Source organism: Tachysurus vachellii, chromosome 5 (assembly GCF_030014155.1).
Source record: "Tachysurus vachellii isolate PV-2020 chromosome 5, HZAU_Pvac_v1, whole genome shotgun sequence".
Lineage (NCBI taxonomy): Eukaryota > Metazoa > Chordata > Actinopteri > Siluriformes > Bagridae > Tachysurus > Tachysurus vachellii.
This window is the reverse complement of record NC_083464.1, coordinates 17362042-17382500: the sequence shown is the minus strand read 5'-3', so window position 1 is coordinate 17382500 and position 20459 is coordinate 17362042. Positions and strand designations below refer to the sequence as shown.

Genomic DNA, 20459 nt, shown 5'->3' with positions numbered 1-20459 from the left:
CTCTGACCCTCCAAAACCAATGATCCTAAAAGAGATAGATGACAACACAGTCAAACAAACTGTCAAGAGAAAAGAAGTCAATGCAGCTCAACAGAAACACAGCCAATCAGGATGTCTGACACTCATTAAAGGGATTCTGTAGAACTAGGGAATACATGAAACATCAACAGTGCTGTTTTTTGAGACCCCAGACCAGCTCATTAACACTCCAGACTGCTGTGTAGAGCCTGGGATGTGTACATTCGCTCAGTACTCCCCTTCCCGGTGGAGTTTCATCTAGTCTGACCTCATTAGAGCACAGCTGCTCTCTTAAATGAGTATTGAGACCACGTGACACTTATCAGGGAGGTTGTCACTTAACACCCATCACTCCTGATAAACACATCGAAATGTGAGACCTAGACGAGAAGAAATGAGAGCAAACAATGGCTTTTTTTTTGGGAACTTAAGACTCGGCCATGTCTCTTTTAATGAGTTACGAGATGTGACAGCTTTGAGATGATGATATCAATGCACAATGGTATGCTTTGTTGGACGACTTCTTGTCTTAGCAACTTGAGCCAAGTGGATGCCAAACACGAAATACGTGAAGCCTCGACGTATAGTTTACTATCAAATCTTAATGGAGTTGGAACTGCGCTGCGGGTTAATTTCTCTGCCGTTTGTATTAAGCATGACAGACAGAAAGCTGTCAGGTTGGTGCTGACAGATCAGGTTGGTGCTTATAAATAACCCAAAATACACTTTGTATCATATTAACACACACTAAGATCACTTGGGAATTGCTCATCACTTAGAAGGCAATAAATTTCAGTAAATAAATAAACAGGTTAAGTTTCCTTAACCTGAATTTCTGCACAAGACACTCCAAATTGCACAAACAGACATGTGGAAGTTTGTTATTACAGTAGGTAAGATTTATTACCTCTTCATGTTCGTTTCTCTTATACCATTTCCAACAAAAAAATAACGATGAATGAACAAAAAGAAGTTTTGACTTGATCCTGCAACAGTGACTGAAAAGCTCCTTTAAAGGTGTGCTTTGTCATCAAGGATTTCAGTAACTTTAAGATAGGAGGTGTGAGCCAAGACTCACAGGAAGGGCAATAAGCTGGAGAAGCCATTACAGCTCAGATATATGCTACACCCTCAGGCTCACTTCTGGCGGCTGCAGCACCGGAATACAGTCTACACAGCAGTAGATCTCACTTCCAGCCTTAGTCCAAATAAAATCTGAAATCTGTTTGTATGAACTGATTAAAATGCCTTAAAACTATAGGAAGAAGTGGAAAAAGATAGATAGAGAGAGAAAGAGAGAGACTTTTCATGCAGCAGCAACTCCACACCCATCACTGAACTCTTAACTCTTTTACTTGCACACACAATCTACACAATGCTCTCCAGTGATCTGTGTCCTCTAGTGGAGCTGTTGGAGAGTAAACCCCTCCTAGCCCCCAGTGCACCTCAAAAGCACTGATTGATTTCAGTTGTTCAGCACTTTCTCTCGTATGACACGCCGGTGTAAGTGAAAACAGATCAAACTGTGAAATCAGAACTGTTTTCTTTCTTTCCTGTCTGTAAAAAGAAAATGTAGTTCCTCCCTTCCTCCTTACCTCGAAGTACTGAGCCAGGCCGTGATGAGAACAAATTCAACTGGTACTCAGTAATCAGGCACCGGCAGTAACAACACTAACCTTTTCACAAAGGCAGCCTTTTCTGGACACACAATACAAATCATTTCATTATTCCTTTGTTTAGACACCCTGGCTGTGATTCCCCAGCCAGTGGCTTTATAATCGGTCCCACAAATACAGAGGATCTGAGAACCGGTGCCAGTCTGTCCACCACAATAAACTGGGTTGTAGTTTATGTGTGAGCACACAAGGGTAGGGTTTGGAAACAGAGTGAGAGAGAGAATGAGACACAGAGACAGACACACACAAAGAGACAGAGAGACTGAAACACAACAAAGAGGCAGACACACTTCGGAGTGTTTGCTTCAGTGCTGTTATTCTTTGTTCATAAACATTAATTTGATACATTCATGCTGATTGCAGATTAAATCTAGCTCTATGTTTATAATAGCAAGAAAGCAGCCACTTGTGTTTCTTCTTATTTGTCCACTGTTGATGTATAATGTCCTCTACTAGTGTCTCTTATGGGTGTGTGCTTTCAAGTGTTTTTATTTCAAGTCATGATGTAGCTGATGTATGTGTCTGAAGCTAAAGAGTTAAACACATATCAGCAATCAAACTGCTTGTTTAATTGATATAGTACATGCTAGGCCTTGTGGCTTATTAGCTAGTCTCTGTCTAGTATTTTACACAATTTGAACGATCTGATCTCACCTTCGGTCACAGCTTGCAACATTAGAGTAACCACAGACAATCAACTGTCCTTTTCCTCACATGTTGCTAATGTGACACGCTCATGTTGGTTTCTCCTCTACAACATAAGAAGGAATTGGCCATTTTTGTCCACACAGGCTGCTCAGGTACTTGTTTAGTCTCCTGTCATTTCAAGACTGGACTACTGCAACTCACTGCTGTCAGATCTACCTGTGAACACAATTTGTCCTCTGCAAATGATCCAAAATGCAGCTGCACGACTTGTTTTCACCCTGCTTAAGTACCAGCCAACTGCTGCGATCCCTCCACTGGCTTCCGGTAGCTGCACATATCAGATTCAAAACACTGATGCTGGCCTACAAAGCCAAAAATGGACCAGCTCCCTCTTACCTTAAAGCCCTTATCACTTCTCTCGCTGCAGCTCGCACCCTCAGAGCTACCAGCACTGCTTTATTGGTCCCACCATCTCTCAAGGTAAGAGACAAGTATACTACAAGACTCTTTTCTGTTCTGGCAATGAGGTGGTGTAATAAACTTCCCCAAGATGTCAGAGTCACTGGGGTGAAGACCTACCTCTTCCTGAAATATTTAAACTAGCACTTATTTTCCCAGATTGTCTTATGTGTATATTTAAAATCAATCAAACAAACAAACAACAAAAAAAAAACCTGAAGCGAGTTTTAGGTTGATGGTAACCTAAGTCTGTAACCTAGTGAACCAGTGTTATTCATCATTTTTGTATGTCGCTCTGAATAAGGGTGTCTGCCAAAGGACATCAATGTAAATGTAAATGTAGATGAAAGTACAGCTCCATGTCACAAACTTGAAACAGAACATGAATGGTTGCAAGCTTTGTTTGCTTGCTAGATTAGACGCAGGAAAAGGCAACAGAGGTACCTTAACAAGAACAAAGGGTAGTTAGTCCAGGAGAAGCCATGTCAGGCCTGCAGAAGTGTGCCTGGTAGCCAAGTTTAATCTCTTACCATTGTAAGATACAACCTGAAGGGATGAAGAGCAGACATGAAAGACCTGGGTGGTGTGTGGTACCAACAAGGGCTGAGAGCGAGCCTATGTGCAGAGATAAGCCTCGCTTATCCAACAGCACAAGAAAGAAGAGACAGGAGGGCTCTCAGCACTGGAGTGCGCAAGAGACGGTCCTTCAGCACACGCCTGAGCTACATCAAACAACATACAGCTAGTACAATGTCACACTTACACACTTCAAACACACACTTCCAAGCAAGGGCCAAGCGGAGGGAACTATCGGGAGGAACTATTTGAAGAAAAAACTGGAAGAAGCCTGGCTACACCGATATAAACAGGTTCTGTTTGATTCTAGACATAACAATACAACAACACTGTAAAGAGGGAATAAAGGAAGTGCACATGAAATGGTTTGTGCGATGGTTTGTGCAGCCAGCATGCACCACCCAAAAGCAAAGAATAAAGCAGCTTTCAATGTCTGTCTAAATCAGGAATTTTGGGAGACGAGGTCTGCAAGCCCCGTAAGCAAGAAGCAGAAGTTAAGTGCGTTGGTGTGTAGCTCATGAAGAAGTAGCTTTGTGCATGCTAATCACATAAGCCAGATGTATGCCTGTAGGATCTCTTTCTCTTGGCTGATCATGAGGATCATATATCTGCAACTTGCTGACATAGAATTTAAAAAGAGAAAACAGTATGGGGAGAGCTTTGACAGGGATAGATTCGAGCGCAGTTGAACACCATGTGGATGCGGCATTTGCCAAAAGTACTTTGGCCTTAAGTTTTATTGCTTGTGCATCTGAAACTGAAATGAAGAACTAGCTTAATTTAGTCCATGTGCCACGGCTTTACTAAAACATGAACCGATGAATAGTCCTGCTTTAATCATGTTTTATTAGAGATTCCAAAATGTATAACCTGTGAAGAATAAGCATTTCATTAGAATGACTGGGTTTGAAATTCAGAGTATGGATACAGATTGTGCTTGTGGTGACAAATTTAGATATTTAAAAAGGCCACAGTTAAAACTCCTTCACTGTTCAGCACAGAGGAACAAACAGAGTCAACAGAGAGCTACAAGGCTTTCAATACTTCTCCATCACTTCTGAAGAGAGCCTCAAGAGGAAGGGCCCTCATCTTTAATTAACGTCCCACATCTTTGGTTCATAGTGAATCAATTAATTTCATTCTGTGAGAGGAGGAAGAGAGACTTGAATTTTTTTTTATCTTACAGTGTGGAGTAGAAACTGTGGCTGTAAAGCCCTGTAAAGTGTGTGAGTGTGTGTCTCTTTCTCTCTCCCGCTTTGGACTTCAGCTGTTACTTGGTATGTGTGCGTGTGTGTGTGTGTTATTGAAACACCAACGATGGGGGGTGATTGATTCTTAAGTTTGATGAGATCTCTGTCTTTCCTGCTGCTCAGCAAACGAGGCTAATATAATCCTTCACACTCTCGCTCACTGGGTTTGTACTGCTGAAGTCCAGCTTAATGAGCTAAGTCAATTACCACCACCACTGGTCCTTTACACAAGCCACATCACTTCCAGTAAAAAACACTGGTGATTGCAGTGTTTTTTAATCATCTTCATAATTGAAGATGATTAAAAAACACTGCAGCTTGACAGAACTGAGATTTTGTGAGAACCTGCTCTGACAGCAAAAATGATACACCAATAAAATCTACAATCAGTCGATTTCTTGTCATGGCCCATGTCCAACACCAAAAACGTAGCTGAAGTGGTTTTAGCTGTGGGCTGTAAAAATGAAAAGCACATCTTCCTCTTCATAAGCAGTGTTTCATATCGCTCGATATCCATAAATATTTACATTTTTTATGACTCATTTATGATAAGGACCAGGAGAAAAATATATTACATTTAAACATTTTTATTTTAAAATTAACCTTCCTCTGATCGTAATCCTCTCAGTTATTAAGACAGAAATGTCGACAACCAGGAAAACTCAAATAATTATAATGTAAACATAAGTCTAAATTCACAATGAACACTTAACAATTATCTCAACATTTAAGGTGCGAAATGAAAGAAAATGTAAGAAATGCTTAATAAAGTGTAATAAAATTGTGCAAAGTGTTAAATATAAACACAGAGAAACCTAAGAATTTAGTGCAAGTTTAGTGCTAGGAAGTTCACTAGCTGTTCACCTTCTGGTGAATAAAGTGTTTTTAAATATGTGCAGAGTTTTGTAAACATAAATAAAACTGAGGTAGACTGAGATACATCTGTACTATAAAGATGTAAACAAACCTGATACAGTACAGTAACAATGTTTGAAATATAAAACCTGCAGAAATATGAAAAAGTAACTCAAAGTTATTCTTACTCTAATCATACTTGAAGTTAAACTATTCACTTTTTTATTGCGCACATTTTCTGCTCATCAGTCACCAGTTACTGAAGAGGAATTCAGCAGACCAGCACGAGACAACGATATGGCGCAACCAAAGAGATACTGTTACATGATTGGCTGTTAGTGTGTCACTCCCTACTGTATGTTGCTAGGTTACCAGAGAGTGAGTGCCTTTGTTAATGCAACCAAACTTGCTTCGCAACCTCTGTTTTCCTCTGACGAAGAATAAAAAAATATCGAACGTTTTATCGAGTACATTTTTTACTGATATCGATCACGTGTATATCACGAAACATATCGTTATTGTTTTATCGCCCAGCCCTATACATACTGTTTCATGTGAACAGAGTTGTGCTGATTCAAGGTAGATATAATAAATGACAGCCAGTGCCTAAACACCTGAGTAGCTTGCAGCTATACGGACCCTAAAGAAAGTAGTAGATTCGTTGGGTCAGGGAAAAGACACTCCTTTCACGTATCGTTGACGTTTAACTCACCAGGAGGAAACCAAACACATGGAACACATGTGAAGCACAGTGCTCTCACACATGGTGCTGTAACATTACCTGATCTGTGCTGTTTTCAACAGGAGTATAACTGTGTATACTGAGAAGTAGGACAGTGTATACCATTCAGTTAGAGCCAGTGGTGTTTATAATGTAGGAAAAGAAAAGGGCCTTCATACAGGAAGACCATGAGTGGAACTGCTGCCCCATACAGTAATGACAACGTTAAATGACCTGACAGTTGAATCTCAAAAGACAGACTCCCTATTATAGGCTGTAGAACCTGGCCAAAATTTGCCCCGTATGAAATCCAAGTAATGTCTATTAAAGTACCTTAAACACAAACATCTCCCGGCGCAGGATGGCGAGTGTGTTGAAGTCGCCATCGCAGATGTTGGGCTTGCCGTTGGGATGAGTGGGTCTGTCCCCCGTGGGTAAACGTGGTGGTCGTGTCTGACGGTCGTGTTTGCGTGGGTCTGAGGGGGGGTGAGAGCGTGGAGGTGGGGCTGTTGGTAAAGGTTTTGTAGGCTGAGGAACCTTGTCTGGGGGTCCTACAAAGAAGAATGATACATTAGATTGATTGAACATTAAATTTAAACTTTTAATTTTTCAAAAAAGAGACATTTTTATATGTAAACTAAAATATTTTTGACTTGAGGAAAACTGCATTGAGGTTGTGTGGCACAGTCCAAAAAGGCCATTAGTGCTCTTATGTGTATTAAGGAAGTGATGGGTGAGAACAATCATGATCCTGCAATGTTGCCCAGGAGGCAAGCTCAGACGATTACAGGGATAGTTACACCTCCGGTTATCCTAGCATAGTCTGATCAGCAGGGGGAAGAAGGAGATTTAATTCACTGACTGAAATAATTCCCTAAAATAGATGGTGGGTTAGAAGAGAAAGCCCCAGCTACCATTACATAACATCAGAAAGCAGACAGAAAGAAAGAGAGAGACAGAGAGAGAAACGTATAAGAAAAAGCAGCAGCTTTAAAGGACTTTTGAATAAAAAATAGTAACTATAATCATGAAACTACAGTAAATCTGGCTTGGGGATTCTTTAGTTGAAAAGATGATGAGTCTCTGCACTACAAACAATAACACTGAATTTGCCTAAAGAGCTGAACAGCTATATTGTTGTAATCAGCAGCATTTTTTGGCTACTTCTGCTTTCTGTGTTGTGTTTGTAAAGAGTGTTCTGTACGTGTAAAGTCAAACTAATACAGCCAAAAAGGTTTCGGTCAAGACACCTGACAAACACATATATGTGTTTCTTGAATATCCTACGCAGCTTTACCCAACCACCCACCCCACCGCTGTTATTATAGCCTCCACTCTTCTGGGAAGGCTTTCCACTAGACTTTGGAACCTGAAACTGCTACTGTTGTTCTTGGGCATATCCTTTAGTAAAGTCAGACACCGACATCCAGTGATGTCGATCCAGTGAATCACCCCGATGGTGATTAATGGGGTTCACTCAAGAGCTTCCATTACAACCTTGACATACCATGTCTTCATGGAGCTTGCTGTGTACATGGAGACACTGTCATGCTGGAAAAGGTTTTGCTCCCTTAGTTCTAGTGAAGGGAATTCTTAATGCTACGGATTAATACACAGACATTTTATGCAATTGTGTGCTTGCAGTTTTGAAACAAAGACCCACATATGTAAGACCCACATATGGGTGTGATGGTAAGATGTAAAAGCTAAATAATAACTTTACTGATTAGAAACAACAGACACACCAATGTTTATATGGTGAATTACGATAAACAATTTGTGAAAGTCAACAAGCTGTTTATATGCTAATCAAGCTCACCAAAAATCAGAGACATTTTTTTATTTTATGTTGAAACATAACCATAAAAAAATGGTGCATCCCTAGTTCCAGCGTCCTCAAACCCACTTACATTCAGTGAATCATTTTCCTTGTCATCTAAAAAATAGTTATACTCCGTGTACCTTATATATCTGATCTGCTTCCTGTTGCTATAAACTCTGTATATAAACTATGGCATATTAAAAAAATAGAAAACTGCTCTGGTTTGAATGCAGTTTTTTTGCGTATCTGTCTGTGTGCACACGTCATAGGCTGTTTGTGACTATTATCTTACACCCTGATCTTCTGCTTCAGACCTCATCCTGTGTGTATGGACTTCTCCACAGAAGAAAGGCTGGAAAGGAAATGGAACAGGAAGAGCAGAAAGTGACTTGAGGGGGTAGGAGTGTACTGAGGATGTGAACATCTGCCCAAGGAGCCCAGGGCTGATCTGCCTTTGCAGTTGTATAGGATGGGCAGAGTGTAGAGGAGAAAGGAAATCAGTGAAAGAGAGGAGGGGGTGAGAGGAAACGCTAACCTTGTGAAGCTCTGCCCTGACCAAATTGATTTCTGCATTCACTGAATAGATGGTCAGAGGCAGTCTTTGTCTTTTTTGTTGCTGTTTTGGCCGATTACTGGTAAATTCTTTTGAAGAATTCAAATTTAAAGGACATGAATAAAATATGTTCTCCATTTCTCAATAAGCGTCACTCTAGCCTGCTGCTCCTGACATAACGTTCAGGTGACGGTACGTACTATAAGCACAATAAAATTCTTGTTTATTTTCTGAACAGCAGAATAAACTTGCCTATTTCTGAGATGTAAATAAAATCAGATCGCTAGCTTAATTATGAAGCTACATGAATAAGATATTATTCCAGCATGTTGATCTAAAAAAGGAAAGGGTTTCTAAACAAATGTCCAACACTTTTTCAAACCTTTACCAAAGCTTCAGTGACCAAGTTGATGCTGAGTCATGATCGGTTTTGAGGCTGTAACTCTTACCATAAATCTTCTGGATGCCCTGCAGGTCATCATGAGGCAGTTTGAAGTTCTCCGTGTCCATGTACTGGTAGAATGGGGCCATGATTGCTGTGGGGTCATTGGAGTGCTCCAAACCTAACGCATGGCCCAGCTCATGCACTGCCACCAGGAACAGGTCATTACCTACACACAAACAAACACACAGAGAGTGAGTCTCTGACCTGGCCAATGATAGATGGAAATGATAGACCTGTATACTGCATGTGCATGTAATTGTACTTTGCCTCAGTACACACACACACACTTATATGTATATATATAAAAAAAGTCTGACCATAGCTACTGATGGGACCTATTATTGTATCAGGCACTGTACCTAAAAACATCCACACATCAAAATGCGGTACTTTCTGAGAGCACGGAACACAGTGCCCTTACAGCTCTGTAATCATACTGTGATTTTACACTGTAGTAAACTGTGGAGGCAAAAGAAACCACGGTAGCAGTGAGCCAAGCTCCTGTCTTCAACTAGCACCATGTGAACCTATCAAAAGACTGCGAAGTACAGACACAGATGTACATAGCCACATCACCAACTACAGAGCACTAATCAGTCCATCTCTGCTCTCTTGTTTCCTTCCTCTATTCCCTTTCATTTTCCTCCAGTCTCTCCCTTGACTCTGTTTATATGTTTTGAGTTCATCTCTCCCCCTCTCTCTGAACTCTCTGCATCTTTGTTCTTATTCTGAAATACTTCTTGACAGTGTCATTAACAGGGTAAGACAAAGACAAAGAAATCTCAGACTATGTTTGCACGCTTTTATTTGCTTTAATCAGACATCCTCAGCTCATTCCATCACGATTTGTTGTGTGTTAGCCCTGAGAGTGACAGTGTGAAACGGTCAGGGCTAAACACTATAGAGATAATAAGCATAATGAAGTCACTTTGGTTTTGTTGGAAGTAACTCCACCGAGCCGAGACATCACAAAGCATTAAAGTGAGGAACAGTAAATTCTTATTACATTTTCTTCTGAAAAATTGTGTCCATCCTTCTAGGATACATGCAAATATGTACAAATAAGAGTGAGAAAGTGAGCATGGAAAAAGAGAGAGATATAGGAATCACTTGTGGCAGGAGAGGAAATGAGGCATACTGCTATGTAATGGAGGTGTTTGAGATGTCTACTCTGGTCTTTTCTTCTTCTTCTTCTTCGAGAGAGAGTGAGAGTGAGAGAGAGAGAGATCCTCAGTGTTGAGAATTATTGAGTTGAAATGAGCCTGCAGTAGTTTTCTTCTCCTCCTTTTTCTCCCTTGACTCACAGATTGGCATAAACAAGGGCCATGCCATGGGTTGAGCCATTTTGTCTAATTAGCAAACACAATTCCTTGCCACATAAAATATACTACCTAGATGAATGGAGATAAACAACCAGTGTGATAACAGCTTAGACATCAGTACACATCAGTAAAGAGAAGCACAGAGTTTACAGTCTGACTTTTGCCTGGTCAGCAGTGCATCTAAACTGATACAGCAACATGAACAAACTTTGAAAAGTCCGCAACATTCACGTTTTATCCAGAAAAGAAGAATGAACCCCATGTGGGTAAAACAGGTATAAACTTTTATTTTACTGGTCTCTGCTCAAATAAAATGGAGGCTGACATGTCTAGATATTAAAATTCCATGTTCTCTGGAGTGTTTGACAGGATACTTTGAGATGTTCCTACTTTACAAAAGTCCACAGTCCACATGTAGCTGTAGCTCTCTACAAATTAATACATTCAAATTATGAGGCTGCATTCGGTATGTTTTACATTACCAAAAGACAATTATCCCAGGTTAGTTTTGAACAATCTACAACAGATATCTACCCTTTGCTGTTTATAATTATAATAGACATTGTATACACATTGTGTGCACTGAACTTCATGGCAGCAGTTTGGTGAAGAACCACTTTTGGGTGTGATGGTCAGGTGTCCACCACCTTTTGACCATATGGTATAGTCCCTAAAATGATAAACGCTAAACAACTCTTCCTGCAGGGAAATGTTCAACTAATAGCTTTGCTTCTTATAGTGATGGTGCTGCCCAACACACTGCATCCTGAACAGCTTGCCCTTAAACACAGTCACTTTATCACAGCAGCACATTCTGGGCTCTGAAGTCTGCCCTATTCATAATAATAGCCATTTGAAGCAAAGATGGGAAAGACATTTGAATGATTTTTTTTATCCAAGCTGCGCTATATAATAAGGTAGTAGGTTACTTTATGCTTCTCCATACAGGATCTGACAACACAATATATAATATATAAAGTTTTTATGTCAAGCTGCTTCTCATGAAGCAAATATAGGTTGGCATAATATTAATTACATCTCTCTACCACCTCTAGGCACATGTTCTCTCTTTCTTTCTCTCTCTCTCTCTCTCTCTCTCTCTCTCTCTCTCTCTCTCTCACACACACACCAAGCAACACAGCCAGGTTAACCTGCAGCACCTGAAGGAAAGGCAGCAGTTCGCCTTTACACAACTAGGCTTATTTTGATGGTTTTAGGAAACACTGTCACTATACACTAGACCTCATTAATAATAGCCAGTTTATTACAAATGAGACATACAGAGTACATGTATTGTCATGCATTAAACCCCCCAATACACACATACACATACAGACACACATACAGACACACACAGACACATTTCAGCAGCATTAAATGTGATTCTAAAAGCTGGATAGACGAACATAATATCCAATATTCTGTGTATTGCTAGTGTGCAGAAAGAAAACTGCAGTTTCATGGGAATGTCTGAGGTTCGTGTCTTTTTTCAGTCATCTTCATTTAAAGATATGATCCTGCTCAGGTTAATTTTGTTAACTTATACATTTAAAGAAAGATTTTGTTTCTTCCTCTGTCTAAATGGTGCATGAATGCTTGCTGTAGCCATGTTTATTTTTAAATACATCTAGGTGCAGCACTGACACATGTGTCATATGAGAAATCTGTTTCCATCTCTCTTTTTCACATTGTTTTCAGTAAAACAGCCTTTCCACCTAAATGTAAAGACGTTTTTGCCCACTGCTTAAACATTTTTAACAGTTTCAGGATTAAAAGAAAAGAGCTGGATGGAAAACCCCAAAGTGATTGTAACAAAAGAGAACAAGACAGCAGCTTTCATTCCAGGTGACCTTATACAATTGCCTAATCTTGAACGCAGGCCTCTCCTGACCCTCAGGCTTTGGATGCTGGCTCAGCTCCTGTAATGTACACAAGGCTCTCCACAGGGACCTCTGCTGCAGCATTTTGTTCTGGATGATAATGTCGGCCCATGCCTGCAGGGCACTTACTAAATATGCAGTTCTCCAGGGGAACAGTACATCAAGGAAACAATACTGGTGGCCTTACAAGATCTCTCTCCCGAGCCTTGGAGCACTCTGCCTTTCTCTTGTCTGTTTCACACTTATGCGTTCTTCTCATTTCTCTGGAGCAGACGGAGGCAGAAGAAGAGAGAACTTTTGTAGGACCAGATGAAAACCTGCCCGTTAAGCCCTTTCTCTCGATGCGTATCAACATAAGCCTAAGCTAGAAGTAACACAAATTACAGATGTTTCAGATGTAGAACAAATGTTGGATGTTAGTGTTATGTATGTGTCAGTATCCAGGGACTGAGTCAGTATCTAGGGAATCATAGCACAAATCAAGAATGATCTGGAATAAGTATTCAAATATCAGACAGTTTTGATGATGTGAAAACAATTTGCTTTTATTTTGCCAACTGGTTTCCCTTTGTGTACTGAGGTTTGGGTTAGTGTTAGAAACGGGTTGAGGCATATCATTATTTATGCCAATGAAACATCCTTACAAAGATAGTAAGACATTTACATTTGCATATATGGCATTTGGCAAACGCCCGTATCCAGAGTGACTTTCATTTTTATCTCCATTTATATACAACTGAGCAATTAATGGTGAAGTTCCTTGCTCAAGGGCAGTGTTGTGCTAGTTACTAAGAAATAGTAACTAGTTACAGTTACTAGTTACTTCATTCACTAAATAACTCAATTACTTTGTTGATTACTTACACCAAAAAGTAACGCATTACTGTTAAAAGTAACTTTTTAGTTACTTCTTTAAAGAAATAATGAGCATATTTCCACTTTGAGAAACTCGTCTTGCTCTCGCGTTGACTCGCCATTACTGCCGCACATACTTGAATAAACGGAAACACGCCCACAGTGCGGCGTCTTTGTGTTTACAGAGGTTGGCATTCACCAATCCTACAATGCGTCGCTTCTGTAAACAGGTTAGGCTGTACTACACTTCAGCCAAAATGAATTCATTTAAAAAAGTAACGGACAACACACCATATGGTAACGGTAACGGAGGTAATTTATTTAAAAAGTAATGCGTCAAAGTATTAGTTACTGTCAAAAGTAACTGCGTTACAGTAACGCGTTATTGCCCAACACTGCTCAAGGGCCCAGCAGCGGACACTTGGAATACCTGGGATTTGAACTCACAACCTTCCAATCAGCGGTCCAACAGCTTAACCCCTATGCTACCACATGGTGCTATATGTGAGGTTGTGTATAATGGTGTGTGTGTTTTCCATGAACAAACATTGCTCAAGTAAAATGCTGGCTCAAGAGTTCACAGTGTTCATAGTTGTCTGGTCTGAATCCCCTGACTCCCGAATACGACGCCACACAGTCACATGGCCATGCTCTACAAAACATGGCTTTTTATAGTCGCAAAAATCTTATGATTCTGTTTATTTATCCCTGCAGCAGCCACAAGTCTACAGTCTCCCACGAGATAAAGCTATATAGCACTTTATCTAAAATACGGGAAAAGACATTGCTTCTGCACAATAGTGGATTAAAAACTTTTTGTACATCTTTTTTCTGATGTAGTTTTCTTTTTTAGCAGACATGACCATGAAATACTGATCTCAGAACAAGGATGACTTACTTTTCTATGGAGAAAGAAAGAAAGAAAGCTGAGTGCTGACATTCCTAGCATTCTTTCATTATAATTTGCTAATTCCAGGGCAGATCAGGTTCTCAGGCTCGTTCATGGGTGTGAAGAAAGAGCCAGACAGACGGGGTATTGTGGAGGGTCCAGCTGCCTCTCCATCTTTCTATTTCTCCTCTCTCTGTCTGCACTCCCTGTCTGCACTCTCTCTCTCTCTCATTTCTAACTTCTAATGTTCTTGACTTTTGCTCTGAATTTCCTTCTTATTCCCTCCAGCATCTATTGTTGATTTTGCACTGTTTCTACACTCAACTGAAGCTTAAATACTCCAGCAGACTGTGTTATCCTGTGGTCTACGTCTCTCTTTGATGTGAGCTGACTGCTGAAGGTCAGGGGAGATTAAGGACGGCAGTCCGTGTCCAGTCGGCTTGGCGAGCAGCACTGGGCAGGCGGAAGAGGCTATTGCTCCTCGCATGGAAAGTTAATGCTGTAGTCAGTGGGTGAGCAGCTATTTTGAGGGCTTGCCTAGTGGGTGACAGCAGGGAGCTCTCTCCTTATACAGTGAAGGATACTGAGCAAATGCAGCTCAAAACACTAGCTCTGGACATCTAGCTGCATCTGACACAGCCTTCACATCCCTTAAAACAAAATCACAGAAAAACAGCCTTTCATACTAACAGAGTGGAAGGGGCAGAGCTCCCAGTAAAGGGAGAAGAAAATGACTCTAAAGAAGAGAAGGAAACGACTGTTTAATCCTCCAGATAAACTAATCAAACTGATAGAAAACAAGTGAAAATGTCCTCCAGCACACTTTTGCCTCACAAAGCTGTAACAGAGATCAAATCCATGCTCTCCCTCTCTGTCTCTGTCCCACGTGCAGACGGCAAGCTGATAGGCATCGGACCCATGCGGCCAATGAATAAATAAGACTTTTTATCCTTTTGCGGTTGAAGAAGAGCTATGCCTTATCAGGTGCACAGGCACACACATCCTGCCAATCATCCAGCAAGCAAGGAGACCGGGTCGACAACACAAGGACACTGTCGGCCCCTTCACAGAGCCGAGCCTGAACCATTAATCCAACCTGAAGCACAAGAGAGACGGAACCGCTGAACCATGTGCAGACAGTATAAACACACACAATAAACAAGAGAAAGCTCAATTTGTTATAAAAAAATTTATGCTGAACAACTGTTGGAGTCCTTTAAGACTGCTTAATCTGTTTTATCTGAAAGAGAATGAAAGTGATCCTTTTGATTTGTTTGCTATTTTTTCTTAAGAGCACATAATCAAAAGAATCGAAAAGAACCCAATGCATCACTTTAAGCAGCTCAGATCCACAAAACAACAGTGTGATCCAAAATGCATTGTGTGTCCGGTTCACTTCCTGTCAACGGATCGACCCGGGGTTAAATACCTTTCTCGCTGCAGTTGAACAGCACTAGAGTTCACTTACAACTTGTTTTAATTTGTATCTAATTGTGAATGCTGTGTTCTCACCTGCACAAATGAATTGCACTGAGAAGAGGAAACACACCAGGGTTTGACTGAAATTAACTCAACACAACACAACCTGCGGCATCCTAAAAGTCCTGGAGTTTGCACTGATCAGCTTAATTGACTGTTTTTGCTACGTTTGTATACAGTCATGTTCTCAGGTAGAGGAATTCATTCTTTAAGCATACTTATAAATCGTTTTCCTTTTATCCCTTTATCCTTTTAAAGTAGAAAAAAAAAATTCCCTCAACTTTTCATTTCCTGCATGAGTAAAGACACGTGTACCTTTTTTCTCTACACGTATTGAGCTATCGCAAACATCTTAAAGAACATGAAACTCTCCTAAATTCATATCCTTATATGTCAGTGTAGAGCATGTAGACTGCAACAGAACTATTCTCTCTTATCTGCTAGTGTGGTGCCATGCTGCCAGGGTATCTGCAGGGCTATTTACAACTAGAATATTTTATAGGTCTGCTGTATTCATGGAATTTGCTCTCTTCCTGTCTCGCTGCACTGCAAGCATTATTAAAGTTAGACATCTGTCTGCTAGTCAGATAGACATCTAAGCCGAGGAGAGCCAAGGGGCCATTTGCACCACCAGCCCTCAAGCCTGGTATTATGCCATCAGTCGTAATTTTCTTGTTGTACTTTTAAGACAATTGTGATAACTGGTCATAAATTTTCCTTAACACAAGGCTTAAAATGTAGGCTGTACCAAGTACAGGCGTAAAGTCAAGACCAATTCAATGATAATGGCTTTAAACAGTAGCCACTGCTTTGCATCTCCAGTCCAGATTTATAGCAAGTAAGAAGGTGAGGGATGTAACGGATGAATGGATTCCTGTCCACGCTCTTTACTGATGATATTACTATAAAAACTGTAAAAGCCCATGAGTGGTATTGTTTTGCTAGCTAATGTGTCCATTTTTCAAAATGTCTCAATTCTTTCTTTACACTTTAACCCCTGTGAATTGGTACACTTATTTACAGGATTTCTTATCCCTCATCTCTACTGTTTTACTCCTAAAGAGAGATGGTGACACTAGAGCACAGCACAATCTACAGCATAGGCAGCCTACCAAATATTCAGCAAAGTAACTCTGCCATTTAGATCAGTGTCTCTTAAATGGCTCTGATGCTCTGATGCTAGACTAGTCTCTGGACTAGTCTGTACCCTCAAACTGCTTTAGCAATGTTGACTAAATAGGTTGAAAAACATGACCACCATTGCCTTCAGGCTTCAGCAGGCATTTAACAGGTTAAATTAGTGACATATTTTACATCAGCTATATAAAGATGCACAGCTGTTATTGTTATTTTAAATAAATATCAGATCATGTTCAGAATCTTGGACATTGCGTTCTTAAACCCGTCTCTCTCTGCATCAGTGACAAAGAGAGTAATAGCTGAGTCAAAACACACACACACACACACACACACACTCACACACTCACACACTCACACACACACACACACACACTCACACACTCACACACTCACACACACACTCACACACACACACACACACACACACACACACACACACACACACACACACACACACACACACACACACACTCACACACACACTCACACACACACTCACACACACACTCACACACACACTCACACACACACTCACACACACACTCACACACACACTCACACACACACTCACACACACACTCACACACACACTCACACACACACTCACACACAAACAAAATAGCCCCTCCAAAATATAATAACATGTCACACACACACACACAAACAGAGGTTTTTGACAACGCAGACATTATAGCGCTCAGACAATTGGGAGTGTGAGAAGAGAGAAATGGTGACAGGGGAATGGGAAAGAAAGTGGGAGAAGAATCACAGGATAAAAGCAATGTGTCAAGTGCTCATCGGCCTGGAAAAATATTTTGTTAGCCATGAGTCACTCCTCATCCTCACAGGATAACAGTATGATTTATACATTACTTTCCTGCCCTGAATTCAGCACAGGTCATCTCTAGCATTTTTCCTGGTCAAAAATGCATCTAATGTATGTTGGTCCTGTGTGTGCGTGTGTGTGTGTGTGTGTGTGTGTGTTGTATGTGTGAGAGAGAGAAAGTAAACAAAGGGAAAGTAAGTGGATGAGAAGCAGACGAGAACAGAAAGCGTGAGGTGAGCTAGGGCCCAGACACTGGTGAAGAGGTCCACTGGCACACATCCATGTAGCTCAGCAAGAAAAGGAGGAGGGGGAAGAAGGCTGTAATCCCTCGCTCACAGCATTACACGCTCATAGTTGCTTGGCACCTCCCTAGCAACAGACCAACCAGAGATCTGATTTGACAATGCATGTGACAATGTTTGTGTACATGTCTCCAAAAGAAGTACATGGCACCAGGAAGGTAAGAGAGAGACAGAGAGATCAGGAAAGAGATAGAAATAGACAGGAAGAGAGTAACAGCACTGGCTCTTAGACCAAGACAGAGTGTGAAGATTAGGTGATTCATATAGAAAATGTGGAACAGCAGAAGGGACTGATATGCTCAGAGATATTTGGAGAGCAGGAGCAATAGGTGAAACTTATGAAAAATGGCCAGAAGAGGTGAGAAATGGAAAATTTAAATAGAGACGGGAGGCAGAAATAGAGCTGTGACTTGTAGATGTGAGATTTCTAAAAGATCAGACATCAGTAGCTGGTAACTGACTCAGACACACACTGTGACGTGCAGCATTCGCATTAGAGAGGGCCGTTTTCAAAATGTTTTTTTATTGACATTATTTCTGAAAAGCTGATATTATATTATATTCAGCTCACTTTGATGACAGACACAGGCTTCCTGTTGCTCTGGAAGAAAGCAACGTCAGTGACTGAGCTACACCTCAGACAGAGGACATAGGTCACCAGACAATGAACTCAAACAATCGACCAACCCTTGAATATGAACTTTATGTAAAGCCACCACATTTAGTTTTGCAATGGGAGACAAAATCTTAAAAAGCTTAGTTCATTTTAAACTGTTGTTAATTCAGTTGTGTTTGTTTATTTTATTTTGGTTAGATTTGGTAGATTAAGTATTGATATTGCATTGAAACAGCAAAATAATGAATAATGAAACAATGAAACTTATTAGAGTTTCATTGTTTGTATGAAACTCTAATAACAATTGAGACCTAATTGCTATCATTTCATTATTATTGAGGGATTGGGCTCAAATATTACTGCAATATATGTATTTTTATATTTGTTTCCCTGGGAAAAAGAAAGTCCAGTATTTCTATCAAATAACTGTGTTAAATAATAACTGTGATCCTCACCAACTTCTATAAACAAACAAATAACTTCAGGTGACAAAACAACACAACAGATTTCAACATGTAGTAATTTTTTCCTCAGATTTCAGTGTCCCAACAAACTCCAAGGTCCAAAGTCCAAGTTCAGCCTGATTAATGCCCATAAACATGAAGAAAAAGACAATAGCTACCTATATCATCATGACCTAAAGAACTCTGTAAGCACATTAAATGTTTATGTTCAGGAAGGAATGAAAAGAAAAGTACTGAACAAGTCTGACTTTCATGGAAGGGTGGCAACGAAAAGTTCCATTTCTCAACAAAATAGAGCTTTTCTGTAATAATACGCTTCAGACTGTTTAGACGAAGGTGGAAATGTGAAAAAAAAACATGGTCCAACCAACCAACCAACCATTTAACCAAACAAACAATCAAAACAAAAACAAACAAACAAAAACCACACACGCAGAAAAAAAAACACCTTATACCAACTGTCAAGCATCATGGTGGAGTGGCGATGATTTGCAGTCACATAACCTGAGAAACATGCAGTCATTTAGACCAAGTGGAACCCCAGAGTATAGCAGAATATTATTGAGACAAATGTGAGGCCATCTGTCCTGCAGCTTAAGCTGAGATGATACTGGGTCATCTAACAGGAAAGTGATACAAAGCACAAAAATCAAGGTTAAGGAATAGGCAAGTAAAAGTCCAGAACTCAACTCCACTGAGATACACAGGCACACACACAGGCACGCACACACACACACACAGGCACGCACGCAGGCACGTACTGTACACACAGACACACGCACAGGCACACACAGGCACATGCTCAGGCACGCACACACCCAGGCACACGCGCAGGTACGCACACACCCAGGCACACGCGCAGGCACAGAAACAGGCACGCAGACACAGACACACAGGCACACACACAGGCACACACATACACAGGCGCGCACACACAGGCGCGCACACACACACAGGTGCGCACACACACACAGGCGCACACACACACAGGCGCACACACAGGCATAGTTCAGCTGTTATATAAAAAGTGGTAATTTAAACAGTTTTTCTGAATGCATCCAATGCTGAGAGAGAGAGAGAGAGAGAGAGAGAGAGTTCTGTGACTTCAGCTGTTCCCTGAAGTCACAGGTTAAATCTTCACTAGCATTTCAGGAACTACCATAGAATTGTCTCTCATTACCTTGGTAATAAAAGGATGAATTTACTTTTAACACTTTGTTTTTTACACATCTGACACATTTTTACACATATTTAATTTACATAAGTTTACATAAGCTTATTATTCACCTGTCCGTCATAATATACCACCTTTTGGGTTTGGAATGGGACAAGCACATATGGGTGTGATGGTCTGGTGTTCATATACTTTTGATCATGGAGTGAACTTGGCCTTGAACGCGGCAAAAAAAAAACAAAGCTGTTCTTTTAAATTCTGAAATTAACTCTTTCACGCTTTAAAAGAGATCATATTACTATACAGATTTGGGGCTAGATAAATTATAATTCCATTTGCTCACCCAACAGGCTGGCTTAAATGTGGTGCCCAGTCCGATATCTATGTTAATCCCAATATGAGGGCACCACGTTTGCTCAGATTTTACAGGCTAACTAAAAAAAAGTTTAGTCACACAAGATAAATATTTTTAGCATATCCACAGGCTCG

At 40.5% G+C, this 20459-nt stretch overlaps 1 protein-coding gene across 2 annotated transcripts in view; it reads right to left on the bottom strand.

Annotated features, from left to right (window-relative positions):
- The window catches only part of LOC132845799 (matrix metalloproteinase-16-like), a 44043-nt gene that overhangs the window by 8182 nt on the left and 15402 nt on the right, over positions 1–20459 (bottom strand). For both annotated transcript variants that reach the window (XM_060870072.1, XM_060870073.1), the window contains 3 exons: positions 9028–9189; positions 6537–6754; positions 1–25 (listed from right to left, as the gene is read on the bottom strand). The exon at positions 1–25 is cut by the window's left edge and continues 114 nt beyond it. In XM_060870072.1, the coding sequence (XP_060726055.1) occupies positions 1–25; positions 6537–6754; positions 9028–9189 (405 nt within the window). The remainder of the gene's footprint in view (positions 26–6536; positions 6755–9027; positions 9190–20459) is intronic.